This window comes from Hemicordylus capensis, chromosome 2 (genome assembly GCF_027244095.1).
Source record: "Hemicordylus capensis ecotype Gifberg chromosome 2, rHemCap1.1.pri, whole genome shotgun sequence".
Lineage (NCBI taxonomy): Eukaryota > Metazoa > Chordata > Lepidosauria > Squamata > Cordylidae > Hemicordylus > Hemicordylus capensis.
This window is the reverse complement of record NC_069658.1, coordinates 382,626,655-382,647,245: the sequence shown is the minus strand read 5'-3', so window position 1 is coordinate 382,647,245 and position 20,591 is coordinate 382,626,655. Positions and strand designations below refer to the sequence as shown.

Sequence of the window (20,591 nt, the reverse complement as noted above, 5' to 3'; positions counted from 1 at the left end):
CCCAAACCCCATCTTATTTATTGATCATTTCTTTTTCTCTGTGTTCATAGTAGGAGTTGTTGTTGCAGCTTCTTTTGAAAAACCCGTTCCCCAACTTACTATTCCTGCCGAAGGCTCTGCCATCTTCTCTCATTTCCCCACAGCTTCTGCTCTATATGATGGGGGAAATTACTTGAAGTAGTCCCATTGAAACTAACTTTTCATTCCAATGAGAATACTTTGAGCAATTTCCCTCATCATGTCCGCCACAGTCTTTAGAAGGGCAATAGATGCTGTCACACGAGAAAGTTCCTCAAGGAAGTCAGGCAACTCCTTTTCTCTCTCAGCCTACTGGGCACCTTCCAGATTAAACCCTACAACTGATTCACTGCGGATCTGCTAAGAGGGCTTCTGTACTTCCTGTGTTGTGAAAGTACAGTCCCTGCACTGGCAGCAAGGTGCCGTTCACATTTCCAATGCCTTCTTTCGTCTCTGGGTGGTTTATATAGTGCTGCAATGTTGCATGTGCATCACAGAAATGTAGCTATATTTTCCCATTGTAGGAGTTTGAGGTTCTGGGGATCTTTTTCAATACGATCCTGCCAAGCCGAAGCTTTTTACCCCTGTTGTAAGATTTAATCTGGAAAGCGCCCTGGGTGCGCTTGAGATGGGTGCTACAACTGCCGTAAAATGCTTCGGCTTGGTGGAGTCGAATTCACAGCATAATTAAAGGGTGCTGCACAAATCCACTAGCAGGGAGAGAAGTCTTTACACGGCACCTTGCTGACAGCACAGGGACTGTGATGTCGATTCTCAGGCAATACGGAAGCACACTTTGCAGATCCATAGTGACACCGTGGTAAGGATTAATCTGGAAAGCACCCTGGTGAGCTTCCATGTTTCCTCTGATACGAATATGATTACCAGATAGCACACACTCCGGAAAATGTTCCACTCCTCACTCCAGACTGTCAAATGGCTGGCCTGATCCTGGCAACCCACTCTTAGTTCCAGTTCAAACATCCACAGAATATATTTCTTGCTCTGTTTTGCAGCTTCGTAAATTAGTGCAGTTTCACTGACAACATATCATCCAACTTAAGGCACTACCTCCCAGCCTCCACTGATGAGACCTCTGTTTTTGCAACATTTGTTACAATGGCACTTTTATGGTTAAATAGCAAGGTTTGGAAGAAGGGTAATTTTAGGAGGGAAGATAACATGGAAGTAAAAGGATAATACCCCTCCATTCTGTGATCCCTGTCTGAATCCTGGCCTTGCATGTAGTTTGGAATTTCCTGGGGACCGGAATACATCCGTTTCAGGGACCATCACTACTGACTGACTTCTAACATTTGAAATCCGCTAACTAATCTAAAGGGGTTTTGAGATTGTTTACAAACAGAATAAAATATGAACAGGAAGTTCTAAGTAGAACTAATGGAGCCTGCTTTCCACTTTTTTCAACATGATGAGTCTGACTACAGTCCACAGAAGTGTTGTGGAATGGATCACCATCTATAGGCAGTTAGGATCAGATTTAATGGTAATACTGTTTAATTATGCTCAATAACACTTAATTTCTTGAGACTGGAAATTTGGTCTGTATCAGACAGACTGCAAACACATGAATTGTAAAGGAGTAGTTAAAATATTCTAAGTGGCCACTATCTTATTTCAAGATCACAATAAAAGATATTCTGGCAAGACTCCCCTGGGTATCCCCTCCCAAGTGCTGTGAATTTTATTTTGTATTTGCTAAGATACTGTAGCTTTCTGCTTTTTTAAATGAATTTTTAAATAAAATTTATGAAAGCATAAACTTCTAATAAATGTTATACCATACAACAGTGGTTTTTGAACTTTGTTCCCAGGAAGCCTGGGAACCTTGATGAGAAGATCGGTCATCAATTAAAAACTGATTTTTATTTGTTTATTTTGTAAACATACAAGCTAGGGCAGCACACAATTTAAATCACAAGACACTAAAATCCCGCATAAAAGCCATAAAACAACATTAACACCAGTTACGAAACATACTGAGGCTATTCTCACATGCACCCTAACCCAGGCTAGGGAAGCCCAGCCAGGGCCCGATGCCAGCGTGGCAGCACCACCGAGCCCCGCATTCAAACTGGCTCTTAGCCAGTAGCCAGGGTTAAGGGCTCGAGTGAGCCCTTCTCCTTCCTGGGCTCCAGGGTTGTGTGTTCTCTGGAGCTAGGTCTCCCAGAGCATCTGTCTCCTGGGGAAATCCCTCAATGCATTGTGCATGTTGCACGGTGCATTGTGGGCTATCCAGAGGCCAGGAGTTCTGCACTCCCAGCATCTTTACAGCCATCATCTGGGGGAAAGGTGAGTTTAACCAGCCTCCCCCCACCCAGCCCTGCCTACCTGCCTCCCCGCCCATCCAGTCATGTGAATGACCTCATGGAGGTCCAAGGAAGTAAAAAGGGCTTTACTTGTGCTAAAGAGTCATCAGAGTTGGCACAAAGCAAGCTTTCCTGAACAGAGGACTCTATGAGGTCATTCACACAGTCAAAAACTGTGTTCTACCCAGGTTTGGGAGCTGTGTGTGTTCCCAGTTTTCAGTTGTGTGGAAGCAAGGTGGAAGGAAAACTTTGGTAGCTTTTCCTTGCACTTTGCTTCCACACAATCACTTCTACCCAGGTTTTCTTCCTACCTTGCTTCCACACAAGCGAACATTAGGAGCACACACAGCTCCCAAGCTCAGGTAGAACACAGCTTTTCATTGTGTGAATGACCTCTATATTTGATCCACAGTGGCCAAGAAGGCTCTCTTGGCATCATGGTGGACAGCTTCCTACAAAGACAGCTTGTCCACAATTACCCATCTTTCCCTGCAATGTATGGAGCATGTCAGAGGCTGCTGAGCTTCTCATTTGGGCGGAGCAACGGCAGGTCCCAGTATAAGCTGGCCAGCAACCCCATGTGAACTCACAGAACATGCCCCAGAGTCTTCTACAGTGTGGAAGGAGGCTCTCAGCAAAGAAACCACACGCAAAGGGCTTCTGGGGGTGCTTGAAAACCACTGCTATAGAGGGTTACTTTCTAGCCCTGCTCAGGTGATGAAATTCCATGGATGATAAAAGCATGGATGGGGAATTGTGCCCCTTGGTCTTGCCTCCAACATCCACACGTTCATCCAAACCTCCGCACAGAGCCTACACACACAGTTGCTGCACATGGGATCCATTTGTTTGCTTCTGTGTTTTGCTCTACATGTATCCACAGGATATTTGCAGAAGAGAGCAACCAAAATGATCAGGGGCCTGGAGCACCTTTCTTATGAGGCCAGGCTACAGCATCTGGGGCTCTTTACCTTGGGAAAGAGGTGACTAAGGGGAGACATGATCGAGGTGTATACGATTTTGCATGGAGAGGAGAGGGCGGACAGAGAGAAATTGTTCTCTCTCTCTCACAACACTAGAACCAGGGGTCACCACATGAAACTGAAGGTTGGGAAATTTAAGACCGACAAGAGGAAGTACTCTTTCACACAGTGCACGATGGAATTCTTTGCCATGGGATGTGGTGATGGCCACCAGCCTGAATGGCTTTAAAAGGGGCTTAGACAGATTCATGGAGGACAGGTCTATCAATGGTGACTAGTCTGGTGGCTTATAGGCTACCTCCAGCCTCAGAGGCACGATGCCTCTCAATATCAGCTGCAGGGGAGCAACAGCAGGAGAGAGGGCATGTATATACCTCTTGCCTGTGGGCTCCCTAGAGGCAGCTGGTGGGCCATGGTGTGAAACCTTGGGCTTGATCTAGCAGGGCTGTTCTGACATTCTTGTGTTCATCATCCACAAAATGTGGCCAGCTGTGTGGCCATGAAAACATTTGCCTCCATTGATGCTTCTGTGTTTTCCTGTCCTGTCACATTGGACACTGTTTTCTTAATGGAGACAAAATTGGGTCCATTGAGAGCTATGAAGCTGGTGAATTCTTCCTGACTATTCATAGGCATGTCTAGACCTTTCTGGCTTTTAGCACTCCCTTCACACAAAAACATTTTGTCCATTGAAAGGTCAGTTTATGAAAATCACTTCCAAATGGTTAAATATTTCATTTGATGTTTGTCACTTTTGAGTTCAATAACTGAATCATGGATGTTGAGGCATGTATACTATCAAGCAGGTGTTTTGCCTCAAAAAGGTCATGTGCTGATCATGTGCTGGGGAAAGATGTTGGGGAGGATAAGTAGTGGGACTGGCAAAGAACAGACTCTACTGAAATCGATGGCAAAGGGACACTTTTATTTTCTGAGGCAGAGGCTGAAGAAACAGGGATACCAGGAATTGGCTACATCCTGGGTACAATAGATCAAAAGGAAGCAAAGCATCCAGCACTACGAGGTATACTGTTGCAGAATCTGGAGGTTCTGTTTAGCAGTTATGATTAACAATCATTAATCCGTTCTATCTCATGGTCTTTATCCATGTTTTCTGGCCTAAATCAGAGTTGACAGTGTGAGGTTTTGTGGGTTGGGGTTGGGGTTGGGGGGTTAGTAAGAGTTGACTGGAGTAGGGGCTGTGGTTTTGCTGGACTCACTGGACTCCTAGACAATGGGGTAGAAAAGGGGAAATAAAACCAGCCCCACTTCCTGTGTTTGCAAAACATGTTTGGCCTCAGCTCCCAGGGTTCCATGTCTCAAGGCTTTGCATCCCTGCTGCCATATGGTTCCTTATACCATTTGGGTCCCCTCTCAGCTTGAATTAAAGCTTTTCCAGATAGGATCTGGCAAGGATGGAGAGCAGTCTTTTCCTGGATCTCAATTTATCTTAATTCCAAGTTGGTTTCTCCTGAAGAAGAGCTGGCATCTCTCATAAAAACCGGTCTGTGGACTGATGTCTGCCCACCCCACCCCTCTGAGTTGCTATGGTCTTAGTCAGGGCTTGCACCAGATCTTGTTGTTGTTGTTGTTGTTATTGCAGTGGCAGACTTCCCAGTTGTTAATTGCCTTTTCCTTCCAAGTTTGTCTGAGACATTTGACATCTAATGAATACTCCCACACAGCCACCCGCACGGGTGACTCCTGATAGTGATCCCATGTGATTCTCTCTTCTGACACTGTCTCTTTCAAAACAGCCTAGCCCTGTCCTCCCTCCTGAGAAAAAACATGCAGACATAGATCCCTGTCTTCATCAAGATGGGCTTTGCCTGAGTCTGAATGCTCTTTCTTCATGCTCCATCAGGAACGACCTCACTCTTAGAATAGTACAGCCAAGCTGCAGTGTCAGAGTATCTCAGGTGGCCACTTTTGGTACTGGTTGCTCAGGTAGCAGCCCATCTCCCAGCGGTTTCTTGGGTCCCAGCTCACAAAGATTGTCCCACTTCAGACTGCGGGGGTGGGGTGGGGGGGGGCACATGGTGAAAGGACTGGACTAGGACCGGGGAGACCCGAGTTCAAATCCCCATTCAGCCATGATACTAGTTGGGTGACTCTGGGCCAGTCACTTCTCTCTCAGCCTAACCTACTTCACAGGGTTGTTGTGAAAGAGAAACTCAAGTATGTAGTGCACCACTTTGGGCTCCCTGGAGGAACAGCAGGATATAAATGTAAATAAATAAATAATAAATAAATAAAAGAAAATAAAGATTCGTACACATAGGAAATTAACATGTCAGAGAGAAGGCAGGCTAGAACCTTTTCCCTCTGACATCTTATTTTCTACGTGGAGGGAATTCTTATATGGAGGAGCATTCAGTCATGTGAATCCCCACCTGAAATGGAACAGCCCCGTTCACCTCAGGGCCAAACTATATATGATTTTTAAAATATTATTAGTTCTGAGAGGCTGAGTTTTTCTTTAGTCAACAACAACTGCTGGATCAGGGTCCCTCCGCCCCCACAGATCAGGACTGTGACAGAGGTAGGCAGGTTGGTTAATATCCCCAGTGTGGTCCCAATATGGCTTCTTGTGGGGCAATTCACATGCGGAGGCAAAACTGGGCTAGGAAAGTCCAGCCCGGTTTTGCCTGCGTGTGTGAATCCAGCACAGTGGCAAACCCTATTAGGTGCCCTGGCTGTTAGCCAGGGTTTAGGCTGCAAGCGCCCCTGAAACCTGGGCTAATGGGTCATGTGTCGGTGCTGCACGGCTCCACACAGCACCTACACATCAGTACCTCCCATCTGCCTCCGAGAGACTCCCCATAATGTACCAGTCAGTCGTGTGGTACATTATGGAAGTACCGGGGGCCTCCCAGCTCCAGAAATCCCCTGCTGCCGGCAGAAGCCAGCAATTGTCTGGGCAAGCAATTCGCTCAGGGATCGCTAGGGAGAGCAGAGATAAGCATTTTAAGGCTTCCTCCCCTTGCCCCTTTGGAGCCCTTTCTCCGATCGTGAGAAAGGGCTCATTGACTAAAGGAGACCTAAACCATTGAGGCAAACGCTCTGTGGTTTGGCTCTGAGTGCAAACAAGGCAGGACAGATTTCTGCACTGACAAGAGCAGGGATTGGCTTAGGAGACCTTCAAGGTCCCTACTACTACTTATAATAATAATAATAATAATAATAATAATAATAATAATAATAATAATAATAATAAATATTTATATACCACTTGTCAACAAATGTTCTCAAAGTAGTTTGCATAGAAAAAGAAATAATAAAGATGGTCCCCTAAATAAGGGCTCACAATCTAAAAAATAAGATTGTGAGCCTAAAAATTTCAATTATTAACCTAAATAAGAGCTCACAATCTAAAAAAGAAACATAATTCTAAAACTCTCTGATTCTAGACCTTAGACACCCCCCTCCACTGCCCGCCAGTAATCTCTCCTATGCACAAATGCCGTTGGTTTGAAGAAGGAGGGGACAGTCATAGCTGCTAAGAGCTGGTTAGCGGGGAATCCTTTGCTTCAAGAAGCTGTGGCAAGAGCACACCATTGTGAATGGGATGCAACTGGAAGCCTCCATGCGCTTTGTGGATTGCCACAATCGGAGACATGGATACAAACGAAACAGCCAACACTGAAAGCGTGTTTTGGACGTATCTCAAGGAAACCCATATTGTCATGTGGGAAAGCACAGGTTAGTGAAGGTGCTGCAAGGAGGGGTCCCTGCAGATGGTGGCTCTGCTGCCAATGTGGCTGTATTCTCTGTTTAGCATTTTCACCCAGCCCGATCCACTTTCTATAGAACAGAAAGGAGAAAGTCAGGAGGGTGTCTGTGGTCACGCTGGTGACGTTATCTCAACCCAAGACGGATACCTGAGCTGTGTCTGAATTACACATTGTCAATCTCTTTAATTGCTTAGTAAAGCTATGGCCTGAGTTTAAACCACTTCCTGTGTGCCATCTCTTATGTCTGGCTGTGGGCGCAAAGCAAGACAGAAGCCAAGTTGCCTAGCCTCACTGCTACTCGTTCCTCCAGCAGCCTAGCAAGCAGCTGCCTGCCTGATTAGGCAATGAGTTTTTAAGGCTACAATTTCATTCTGACTTACTTGGGAGTAAGTCCCACTGAAGTTAGTGGGACTGACTTCTGAGTAAATGTGCTTAGGACTGACCTGTTCAGCAAGAAGGTAGGTGTCTGTGAAGGTATTCTCAGTTATACTAAAAATGGCTTGTATTTTGGAATGCTTCAGTTATGAGTGCAGGGCAGTTCATGCAGAACAGACAGCAAGAGATCGCATTTTTCAATGATGTACATTCTAGGCAATGTAAATCTTACTTTCAGATTTCAGAAGTGGGTAGTACGAAAATGACTATAAGTATGTAGATGCCCCTATGGCTTTTCAGAGATGTGTTGCAATGCCTGAAAGGGTGATAGTCAGATACTATGGTTGTTTCATTTGATTTTAATCCCAGGTGGTTTTGTTTTAAGCCCAGCAGCAGTTGGAAGGCAGAACCAAGGAAGGCTCAGGGCTCTTTCAGATGATCAAATAAACCTTACGCGTGAAAGCAGGGAATTCATCATTATCAACAGCCATAGACAATGTGGTCGTGCACATGACCTTGTTGGGGTGGGCAGGCGGGGAGGCAGGCTCCTACCTGTCTTCCTGCACATGACCACCCTTCTCTTACAGCTCTGCTATGGCACACGAGCCAAGCCGTGTTGAGTGGCAGAGCTGGGAGCTGGAGGAGGAAGTCCTCCAGCGTCCCACAATGCACTGTGCCAGGAGCACGGTGGCTTGGGGGATTCCCCTACTGTTGGGCACTCCTGCCAAGTGCCCCCTGTAAGCACAGCATCAGTCTGGATGTCAGTCATTGTCCTCAGAAGAGGGCCAGGGACAGTGGTAGCAACCATGCTGCTCTTCACTGCTTTTAATAAATCAAAGGAGAGACTAGAACTGTATTTCTTGAAAGGGGGAGCACCAAGCAGTGCAGAGGTTTGTTTAAAAGGAAAAAGAAACAAAATAAGATGTATGGAAGGAAAATAGAGGGATGCAGGAGGTGAATTCCTGTCAGGGGAGAGGTGGTGGGATTACTAGCGTTTTCTCTCTCTCTTTCTCTTTTAAAGGCAGCATGAATGGTTGAGTGGTTCAGCATGACAATAGCCAGCCTCTAAATAATTTTTTTTTTTAATTGTGCCATAAAACCTTTAAAAGATTTGAAGAATTATAGATGTGAGGGGGAAGGCGATGGGGTCCTTCATTGTCAGTGATGTCACAAGAGCCTAACATCAGTTGCACAACTAAATTCCACACAGCAATCACAACTGCAAAGCAAGACTGATGAATTTGCTGAGGGTGGCAATTACATTTTCCCAGGGGAAAGAGATTGCTATTGGAGGGATGAAAGATGCACTGTCCCTGAAAAAGAAGTTCAGCCTTCAGGAAAGATGCTTACATCAGCAACAGAGGAATATACCCCTACTAACTGACCAAAGAAACACCTTTTAAAGTGGTGATTCTCTTATATTTAGCAGGAAGAAAGCAACTGACCTTATCCAACCCCAGCACAGCATCCCTCCAGGGGCTGCTATCTGGCTTATGTTTCTTTTTAGATTGTGAGCCCTTTGGGGACAGGGTACCATCTTATTTATGTATTATTTATTTTTCTATATAAACCACTTTGTGAACTTGGGTTGAATATTCGTAGTAATAGTACTATTGGGGCAAAGCACTTTGTCCAAAAAGGCTCCTAGAACCTGAATATAAACATCTAGGAGTTCCCAGCTGGAAAATAACAATGCAGAATAGGCATCTGTTACTTTAAACTAACCATTTGGTTTACAAGGATATTTCATAAATCTTTCCAGAGGCTGTGTGGACTCCATTATCTTGTCAAACTCCTAGGTCTACCCTCTCAACAACACCTCTCAACAACATATCTCTGACATTGATGGAGTTATTTGCAAGGGAGGGAACCAAGACATCTGGGTAGATTTCAAAGGTAGCCAACCTGTATTCTTAGAGGCCCCTCTGTCCAGCAGACAGTGGTTCAGGGACTAGAACTATTACTCCCACATAAACTGACACCTTCACCAGCATTATTCTGTTGATCAGAGGTGCAGCTAGGTAATTTTGGACCCTGGACCTAATGAGCTTATGGAGCTCTGCCCTGAAAAATAAGCATTTTCCATATATGTACATTTTACCACAAACTCTCAGATCTGGGCCAGAGGATATTTGCAAAAAAAGCAAAAAGAAAAAGAAGACTACCCAAGCCCGAATGGATTCACATGGCTTCTTGATCATTCAAAAACTAACTGGGACACAAGACGTGTCTGTTGATCCACAGTTCAAACACAAAACCAACTTGGACATATAGTGCATTCATAAGGCAGGGGTAGGTGGGTGGGTAAAACCAGAACACATGCCCCTTGCTTTAGAGTTCTCATGCAGACCTTTTGGGTCACAAACCAACTTGAGCACAGTGCATATGTAAAACAAAATAAAAATTGTTGTTTGTTTATTCAGATGTAACAGTTCCACTTTCATGAGATGTGAAGGACTTAGTCGATAGAGATAACTCTTTCTGCCAGCTTTACTGCAGTAGGGGAAAATGCATTAAAATCACAGGATTGACCAATTTCCTTGAAATAAAAATACAGAGTCCTGCCATCTTGGACCACATGTGTACCCATTTTCAGAACTCTAAGCCCAGGTATTCTGAAAATGTAAAGGGTTGGGAAAGGTGGGGAGGGATCTTTATGAAGGCAAAGGGCAGATTCCTGCACATCGGGATGGAATGATAGTCCAAGGGGGAAGGCATGGGCTTCAGTTCCAGATGTTTCTGTAATTTTATGCCATAAAACAAGCTACATAGGATTTTGACTTTTTTTCAATTCAAAATAAAAATCAATACACAGAGTCCTGCTAACCTTTCCTACATCTGAGCCCAATAAAGAACTCTAGCCCATCTTCCTATATAGCTGCTGCCCGATATAGTACCAGCGGGGATTCGAACAGGCAACCTTCTGCTTTCAAGTCAAGCATTTCCCTGCTGCACCATACAAATATACATACTTGTTACATGCAGAATTGAAAAGATAGGTGTAATATTAAAGTGTTCCCTTACATGTTAAAATGTGAGCAAACCTTCTGTTGTATCTTGATGCAAATATGGTTAGGCAGCTAGGGACAAATGAAATTGTGCTGGAGGCTGGATATAGCCCAGAGGTTGCCAGCTGGCCATCCCCTCATTATGGCACAAATAATGGCTTATAGTTCATAGTGCAGAATCTGGTACCTCCAGAAGATCTCTTGTTAAAAATCAATTATGTTTCTATCCCTTATGTCTGCAAAAGGAAAAGGAAATCCTTTTTGAATAGGGGTCTTTACTACCAAAGGTTTAGGAATTAAATGGTGGCAAAATGTCAGTTTTCAGTCATTATTCAAGACCTCTGTGTTCATTGTGTCTTTTTAAAGATGGTCTGAGCTAGATTGTATGCATTAATGATTAGCACATCAAAGACTTGTGAAAAATAAAAGCTCCATTGAAGAGTCAGTTTGCCAGGAAGGTTACATAATGTCATGCCATTAGATGCAAAGTTCAGATGCAGAGAAGCCACATTTGATGCACATGGATCTTTTCTTTAGAGGTTGTGCTATAAGCAGAGAAAGGGGAAAGATGACTCACATAATCACACAAAAACAGCCAACCAGATAATACTTATTCCCTTAAATCAATAGCTCACAACAAATCATAACACCATTATAATGCAAGTCACAGCAAACAAAAATACAAAATATAAACCATAAAACCCAAGTTTTAAAAAATACCAATACAAGAAAAAGTAACTTAGCTTTCCAGTTATAACCACCTTCTTGACAACCAAATGTGACCACACATAGAATTTAGTAACTCATTCCACTTTTGGCTGCCCTGTCAGCTCTCGGGCCTTGGGGACCAGTTGCAACTACCCACAGAGCCTAGTCATGCTCCTTTGTAATGCCAGGTCACTTCAGAATAAGACTGAAATCATCCATGAATTAATTGTGGATGAGGGAGCCAGTCTGGCATATATAACTGAGACCTGGTTGGGGGGAGGCAAAAGGCCCAGTTTGGGTCCAGCTTCTCCCACTAGGCTACTCTGTTGTGGAGCAGGTTAGGGGAAGTGGGTGGTGTGTGTGTGTGTGTGTGTGTGTGTGTGTGTGTGTGTGTGTGTGTGTGTGTGTGTGTAGTGGCTGTGGTCCATAAGAATACCATCTCCCTTACCAGGGCCCCTGTGAGGAAGTTGACTTATTCCGAGTGTGTATTTTTGAGGCTGGGAATTAGGGATAGATAAGTGATTGTGTTGGTGTATCATCCTTCCCACTGCTCACCGGTCTCCCTACTGAACTGACGGAGCTAGTCTCGGACTTGGTGTTTGGTTCTCCTAGAATTTTAGTGCTAGGGGACTTCAATATCCACTTTGAGGCTGACTTGTTTGGTGTGGCTCAGGAGTTCATAGCGGCTATGACAACTATAGGCCTATCCCAATTCGTTTCAGGACCAACTCATGTTGCTGGCCACATGCTTCAGAACATAACCCCTGCTAACTTGGCAAAGAGGCACTTTTTAACGTGGTGATTCTCTTTTATTTAGCGGGGGAAGAGTAACCTATCCACCTCCAGCACAGTACCTCCAGGTACACTGTTGCTGTACAGTGACTGTTGCTGGTGTCTATCTTATGTTTCTTTTTAGATTGTGAGACCTTTGGGGACAAGGATCCAACTTAGTTATTTATTATTTCTCTGTGTAAACTGCCCTGAGCCATTTTTGGAAGGGCGGTATAGAAATTGAATAAATAAACAAACAGTCCTGTTGGATCCAGACAAAGGCCTATCTAGTCCAGCATCCTGTTTCCCACAGTGGCCCACTAGATGCCTCTGGGGAGCCCTCAGGCAAGAGGTATGTACATGCCCTCTCTCCTGCTGTTGCTCCCCTGCAGCTGGTATTGAGTGGCATCGTGCTTCTGAGGCTGGAGGTGGCCCACAGTCACCAGACTAGTAGCCATTGATAGACCTGTCCACCATGAATCTGTCTAAGCCCCTTTTAAAGCCATCCAGGCTGGTGGCATCACCATGTCCCATGGCAAAGAATTCCATAGATGAATTATACGCTGTGTAAAAAAGTACTTCCTCTTTTCAGTCCTAAATTTCCTGACCTTCAGTTTCATGGGATGACCCCTGGTTCTAGTATTGTATGTGAGAGAGAGAAATTTCTCTCTGTCCACCCTTTCCACTCCATACATAATTTTATACACCTCAGTCATGTCTCCCTTTAGTTACCACTTCTCCAAAGTAAAAAGCTCCAGATGCTGTAGCCTAGCCTCATAAGGTAGGTGCTCCAGGTTCCTGATCATCTTGGTGGCCCTCTTTTGCAGCTTTCCCAGTTCTATCAGTATCCTTCTTAAGATAGGGTGACCAAAGCTGTGTGCAGTACTCCAGATGTGGCCACACCATAGATTTGTATAAGGGCATTATAATATTAGCATTTTTATTTTCAATCCTCTTCCTAATGATATCCAGCATCCTTTTTCACAGCTGCTGTGCACTGAGTCGACATTTAGCTTGATTTAGTCTTTTGTTCAGATCAGGGGGGTGTTCCATGGCTGGGGGTTCCTGTGGTTTCCCCATTGTCATGGATGGACCACTACCTGGTTAAGGTTGGTTTTACGGACACAGTCCATCCCTGCAGAGGTGATGGACCTATTAAGATGTTCTGCCTGAGAAGGCTGTTAGATCTAGTAGGATTCTAAGAAGCCTTGGAGGGTTTTAGAGTTGGTACTGCCAGTGATTCTGTAGATGCCCTGGTGGGAACCTGGAATAGGGAACTCACCAGGGCAGTAGACATGATCATTCCTAAGCATCCTTTCCGACCTGCTTTAAAAGTGGCCTCTTGGTATAAAGAGAAGTCAGAAGCACTCTTACCCCTGGACTTTGCGGCCAAAGTTATGCCGGGCAGCCAAGTGTGATTGTGACCTGTGCAGGTGCTTTAGAGACAGAGGAGGGAGTGAAGAAAGAAATGTGTGGGATGGGAATACATTAAGTTGCGTGTTGAAATGTTTTCCCTAATGCATAGATATGCCTTATATTCTTACATTCTTGTGAGTTCAGTTGCTGTTTGTGTCCTCAAGAATCCACATGTTAAAAATACTGTGTGTGTCACAGAGTAGGGGTGTGCACAGAACCGCCACACTGCGGTCCGGCACTGGGGTGGGGGGGTAGCTTTAAGAGCGGCGAGAGGGTTCACTTACCCCTCCCGCCGCTTTCCCGCTCTGGCGCCGTAAAGTTACGAGTAATTGGGGCGGCAGGATACCTCTCTGCCACCCCTTCCCCGATGTTGCTCTAAAAAAACCTCCCAGTAGTCCTTTGCGTCTCTGACGTGCATGCGTGTCACGTCTCTGACATGCGCGTGCGCAAAGGACTACTGGGAGTTTTTTTTAGAGCAACATCGGGGAAGGGGCGGCAGGGAGGTATCCTGCCGCCCCAATTACTCGTAACTTTACTTGTAACTTTACGGCGTAACTTTACTCGTAACTTTATGGCGCCAGAGCAGGAAAGCGGCGGGAAGGGTAAGTAAACCCTCCCACCGCTCTTAAAGCAACCCGCCACCCCCGAACCGAACCACCCAGGTCCGGACCAGTCCAGAGGCTTTTCAATGGCCTCCGGACCGCTCCGGGCCCATCCCTATCATGGAGTGTGTGTGTGTGTATGGGGATGATGCCTAACTTGCAGAGTGGGGCCTCCAGCATAAAGGGGGCCTACAAAGGCCTTTAGGTCCAGGCTCCAAAATTACCTAGGTGCACCTCTGAGAGGAGTTAAAGAGCCTCGAGCAGCAGCAAGGTAGGTGTCTGGAACTCAAGTGGAGGAGAACTCAGCTCAAATCTGACAGGGCACAGCATGGAGCCCATTTGAAGGTTTATGCGGTGGCGGTGCATGCAGCAAAAAACAATTCTGGTCTACACACTTTGCGTCTGCAGTTTCACATTCAGCATAGTTATCCCAGGTTGTGAGGAGTTTAATTCATGCTCCTTCTGTTTCGAATGAGTCCCCGGAGACTATGTTCTGCTGTAATGCTTTTAATGGGTTCTTTGCAGATAAAACCTCTTGTATTTGGGCTGACTTAGACTCCCCTATTTCTGCAGAGTCTTAAGGGGGTGTCCAGCAATCCATCCTGCAGTATTAGATAGGATCAGTTTCAATCTGTGATGTCTGTGGACATGGACAAGCTACTTGGGGCAATGAGGCCTACCACCTGTTCTCTGGGTCCTTGCCCAACTTGGCTGCTTCTGTCTAGCAGGGAAATTATTGGAGGTGGCCTAGTTAATATCATTAACAGATTGCTGAGGGAGGGTAGGATGCCTTCTTGTTGAAGGAGGCAATGGTTAGACTTAAGAAGCCTTCCCTAGATCCCTCAGTGATGGATAGTTATAGGCCAGTCTTCAGTCTTCCATGGTTGGACAAGGCTAACCAGCTCCAGGTGGTTTTGGAGGAAACTGATTATGTAGACCCACTTCTGACTGGCTTTAGAGCTGGTTATGTGGTTGAGACAGCCTTGGTTGGCCTGCTGGATGATCTTTACCAGGGAATCGACAGAGGGAGTGTCACTCAGCTGGTTCTTTGAGATCTCTCGGCATCACCTGGGACGCCTGGGATCACCTTCCAGTTGGGGGTCACCTGGTTGTTGGGAATAGGCGACACTGCTTTGCCTCCTATCCCCCGGATCTGGATCACCTGTGAGTTGGGGATAGGAGGATCACCTGTAAGTTGGGGAAAGGAGGCACTGCTTTGCAGTGGTTCCACTCCTATCTCTTGGGTAAATTCCAGATGGTGGAGCTTGGCGACGGTAGTTAAAACAGGAGTTATTATATGGAGTTCCTCAGGGCTCCATTCTGTCACCAATGCTTTTTAATATCTACATGAAACTGTTGGGTGAGGTCATCAGGAGATTTGGTGCATAGTATCATCAGTATGCTGATGACACCCAAATATATTTCTCTTTGTCATAGTCATCGTCATCACCACCACCACCATCATCATCAGGAAATGGCACTCATTCCCTAAATGCCTGCCTCCAAGCAGTAATGGGCTGGATGAGGGATAACAAATTGAAGCTGAATCCAAGCAAGATGGGGGTGCTCATTGTGGGGGATCAGAATTTGAAGGATGAGTTAGATCTTCCTGTGCTGGATGGGGTTACACTCCCCCAGAAGGAACAGGTATGCAGCTTGGGAATGCTCTTGAATCCAGTCCCCACCCTGGTATCTCAGGTGGAAGCTATGGCCAGGAGCACCTTCCATCAGCTTCAGCTGATTCGACAGCTGCATTCATTCATTGAAGAGAATCATCTCAAAACAGTGGTGCATCAGCTGGTAGCCTCCATGCTTGACTACTGCAATGTGCTCTATGTGGGGCTGCCTTTGTATGTAGTTCAGAAACTTCAGTTAGTCCAAAATGCAGCAGCCAGATTGATCTCTGTGGTAACCCAGAAAGACCATATTTTGCCAGTACTTAAACAGTTGCGCTGGCTACCAATATGTTTCCGGACAAAATACAACATGCTGGTTCTTGCCTTTAAAGCCCTGAATGTCTTAGGTCCAGGTTATCTTAGAGAGTGCCTTCTTCTGTATGATCCCCACCACACTTTAAGGTCATCTGGGGTGGTTTGTCTCCAGTTACCACCAGTATGTCTGGTGGTGATACTGAACTGGGCCTTCTCTGTAGCTGCTCCTGGGCTGTGTGTGAAGGAATGAGGCACAAACCTCTTCATTATTGTAAATAGTATGTATAAAATGCTTGCAAAGTCCCTGTGTTAGAAAAACCTGGCAGAGTCAAAGGTTCATGGCTTCTGCTTAAGCTGTGTCAGTTAACCATGATGCAATGTACTGGGTTGATTTTGGAGGGAAAGGAAAGTTCAATTCTATTGGTTGTATTTTTAAAAACAGAGGGAATTTGAGTTACCCTGATTGGGCTGTTTAAAAACTTGTTGAAGAAATTTATGTATAAAAGGGGGTTGCTTTTAGCACAGTTTAGTTCAATTTTTTTGAAGAGAGTGGAGAGTTTGCAGTTACAAGAGCTAGAGGATGAAGAAGTGAAGAATCAAGAAGAGAGAGAGAAGCAGTCAAGAAGGCAGAGTTGGTGCAATGGGGTGCTGTGCAGAACTGTGATGATAAAGAAGGAGGCGAAGGAGAAGAATCTATATATATAATTCTCTAAGGCATACCCATAGCTAATACAAAGGAAGGGGAGAAGACCTTAAATTAACACTTGATGCGATGCAGAAATTTGGCAGTAGCAACTGATTTTTTTTTATTTTTGGCAGGCTGGAAATCACAGACAGCTTAGTGGGATCTGGCAGTTGGCTATATTTTAATGCCACTTAGAATCCATCTGCACTCTTGGGATTTTATGTATGTATGTATGTTTAAGATCGGGATAGTTTTAAGACCACACACACTTTTTACACTAAATGAATTAATCACTGTAACTCTCAGAGCAAAATCTAAAGCAGATACGCTCTCAAATAAGTTTATTAGCCCATACAGCCATATGATAGGAGAGAAGAGTCAAGAATCCAGATCAGTGAACAGGACGACGGCAAAGGGAATAGAAAAGGTTGCTTCCACACTACCCATTTCACAGGAATGGATATCTTTTGCCTACTCAAGATAAATCTGTGTGGCAGCTCTCATGAGAGTTCACAAGCAGAAACACCTGATTGGGCAGTGTGGATTCCATATGCAGATAGAGAGGAGGAGCCTGTGAGAGCAGAAGCACCATGGTGATTGGGCAGTAGGGAATTCCACATGCAAATAGGGAGGAGGAGCCTGTGATGGTTAAGGTCAGTTGGAATGCAACTGTTACTGGTTGGAAGATGTTCTTGATTGCAGAGGAGAGGAATCTATAAATATAAAAGGATAGTGGGCAGGGGTCTGCGAAGAGAGGGGTCATGAGGGAGGAAATAGCCCCTTGAGGAGGAGGAGGAGGCTGCCGTTGTGTGAATTAGATGAGGAAACACAATGAACAAGTTCTGCTAATTCAGGAAGGGAGGGGAGAAGAAGAGCGAGTGGAGGAGAGAGAAAGAGAGAAAAAGAAGGGAGGGGAAGAGAGAAAGAAGGAAGGGTGAGGGATGGGCCCGAGTCTGTCAGTGGCCTGAGGGAAACGAGTGGCCGGGGAGGCACTTATTGGCAGTAAGGAAGGGCCCAGTAAACCACTGCTGCTGTTTGGGGCTACCAAGGCCATTAGTGGAGGGAGGCAGGCAAGCAAGGGTCTGCCAGTGGCTTGAGAGGAACGAGCAGCCAAGGTGGTGCTGGCAGTGAGGAAGGGCCTGGTTAACCGCTGCTGCTCCTGCTCCTGTGGGAAGAAGCAGGGGGTGGGGAAGTCTCTGGGGATAGGGGACTGCAGCTTGGCCAATAGGGACCAGCAACACTGCAGCCAGAACCAAGAGGGGTGAGAGGGGATGGAGTAAAGGGATGGGGGAGTGACCAAGAGGGATAAGAGGGATGGAAGCAATGGGATGGAGAAGGAGGAGCAGGTGTGAGGGTGGAGAGATCCTTGAGGTGAGGGAGGCTGTAGCAGGGGATGAGGGGAGCAATCAAGTATTAGCACGCAGATGCTCTGCACTGCATGGGTTAAGCTATTTAATAATTAATTGGCATGGTTCAGAGTTTGAAGTCGCAAGCAATAGCTGAAAATCACCACAGAGTGTGAAGACTTTTTGAAGAGTGCTAATCACTGAACCACCAGTCTGGATTTAATCCCAGGCTGGGAAAAGTGACTAAGATCTGAAGCTGCAGAAGAAACAAGCCAAGTAACTGCAGAGGACTCTGTGTTAGGGACCAGTTTAGGTTAGGTTAGTGAATGCATTATCCCCAACCCTTTTATTTCATCCTTTATGCTCTTTTGGTGACTGTTTTGTAAGAAACTAAAGCTAATGTTTTAAAACTGACCAAATTTTCCCAAAGTAAACTTTTTTGTTGCATTTAAAATTTTGAAGCTGTTGTTTGATTGGCTCCACTGCACACCTAGAGCCTTTTCACCCTACTGAGTGTTTTCTCTCCCCTCCCCTTTTTTTTGGCAGAAGTGTAGGGCTGTTTTAGTAGACCCAGCCCTATAAAAGAAAAGTCTTCTTGGTGGCAGCGGTAAAACATAGATATCATGGGGCTGGTGGGATCTGTGGTTCCTCCACACGTGGTATCACACCGGTGGTACTAGTAAGAGTTCCAACACACTGGCATGCTCTTCTGGCAGAAATTAATGGTTTGGGTTCATTGTTGGCCTTCAGGAGAGCCCTTAAAACTTATTTGTTTGGTCTAGCCTTCCAAGGTTATTACATTGTTCTTAAAAGTTTTAAACTGTCTTTAAATTTGTTTTAAGCTGATTGTTTTAAATGATTGTTTGTTTTTTGTTTTGTTGTTGTGCACCACTCAGAACCTCTGGATAGGGTGGTATAAAAATGTAATTTATTTACTGCCACGACACTGGTCTCTCCACGGCCGTTCTCTTGTTTTACTTCTCCCTCTCACCTCCCCCAGGCAGGGCCTCAGAGTTCTTTGAGGGGAGGGGGTTTGGTTCACCCAAGTCCTCCTCCTCCTCCAGGGTCCTTGGGGTTACTGTGGCCGTCTCTCTCCGGAGACCTCCACCACTCGCCCTCCAACTGCCCCTCATCACTGGCCGAGCCTGCCTTAAATCCCTCCTGACAGCTGATGCATCCCAATCCCCCACTAATTGGACCTACGCCCTGCCATATCAGGCTACTCTCACCCTCATCCCCCTCAGCTGTGCCTCTGTCTGCTGCCGCCTCCTCCCTCACTTGCCCCTGCCCTTCCCCCAGCCCCTCTAGCCCTGCTCCTTGGTCTTGCAGAGTCTCAGCTGGCCGCTTGTCGGGCTGCTCTGCCTGGCCACCTGCCCCACCTAGGGCCTCTCTGGCCTTGGCTGCTGAGGGAATATCGGAGCTGGCAGGCCGGCAGGGGCCCCCGCCGGACATTTCTTTATTTATTCAATTAAATAAAGTTAATTCTGCCTGCCCATATTGGTTTGAGCAAGAGCCATGTTGTATAGCAACCGGGGATGCTAAATCCCTGACATAACTCTTGTCAAATGTCTTTGCTGAAAAGTGGAAAATAATACAGGTAGCATCACAGGCCCCAGTGGGTAGTCTATAGCTGGCTTTTGCCAACAAAACTATTAACCCAACTTGGAGTGGTTACCAGCCATCTGTTGAAAGCTAAAGAGAAGGCAAAGAATGCTCAGCTGTCCTGTCTGTATGGTCTCTTGTATTCAGAGGACTCCCCCACCCCCCATCTTTTTGCAGGATGGATGACATCCAGCTCTGTAAGGAAATCACTCGGTTGAAAAAGGAGTTGCAGAAACTGATTGCACTACCAGGTAAGGCCAATATCCATATCAACTCTCTCAGGAACTCAACATTTTTGTACATTGTTTTTCTATAGGATTCCGTTAGTGCCAGCCACAGACCCTCAATACAGATTTAGATCTACCAATGCAAAGACAGTGTTTGCCAGCTTTAGAGGCATCAGGCCACACCTGCTTCTCCCTCCATACACATGCAATGCCACTAAACCAGCTATAAATATAAATATATATAAATATATATATAAAATCCAGAGTAAAAAATGTGCAAACAGGCTGCTTCTGCTCGCACAGTGGTGGGTGAAGCAATCTGGTTATTTCCCCTTCCCCATACAGCTCCCTGAGCCCCTAAAATATGTTCCTGAAGGTTCAGGGAGCACAGAGGACTGCAGAGGGAATTGCCAAATGCTGCCCCTTCCTCTTTGTGTGATCAGAAGCACTCCAGAAGACCCAAGAGAGGTTGGTGAAGCTAAACTCCCCGCTTACCTCTCTTTGTACGGGGGCATCTGGAGGCAAGAGAAGGCAGCCCCACCACAGAATGGAGTGGGGATTTATGATCATTCCCACACCCCTGCTAGCGGGAGGTTCTAGAATAATAAAAATACCAAAAGCTTAATTTTTAAAAGCATATGGTTATTTGGCATTGTGCATTCTGGGTTTTTGTTTGTCTTTTGGCTCTTGGTTTGTGAAGGTTGGATGAACCAATGATTCAATATATAGCAATTTCCCAGTTGAAGCGATTTCTGAGAAACATCCAGAGGCCTTCAAGCACCTCAAGTCCTGAGATGAGAGCTCAAGTCCTGAGATGAGAGCTCTTGAAATATGGACCCCCCATTCAGAATAACT

General features: G+C 45.7%; 1 protein-coding gene across 6 annotated transcripts in view; it reads left to right on the top strand.

The window, feature by feature from the left end:
- The window catches only part of LOC128346616 (bMERB domain-containing protein 1-like), a 79,267-nt gene that overhangs the window by 9,762 nt on the left and 48,914 nt on the right, over nucleotides 1–20,591 (top strand). For all 6 annotated transcript variants that reach the window (XM_053300092.1, XM_053300093.1, XM_053300095.1 and 3 more), the window contains one exon: nucleotides 19,687–19,760. In XM_053300092.1, coding sequence (XP_053156067.1) covers nucleotides 19,687–19,760 — 74 coding nt within the window. The remainder of the gene's footprint in view (nucleotides 1–19,686; nucleotides 19,761–20,591) is intronic.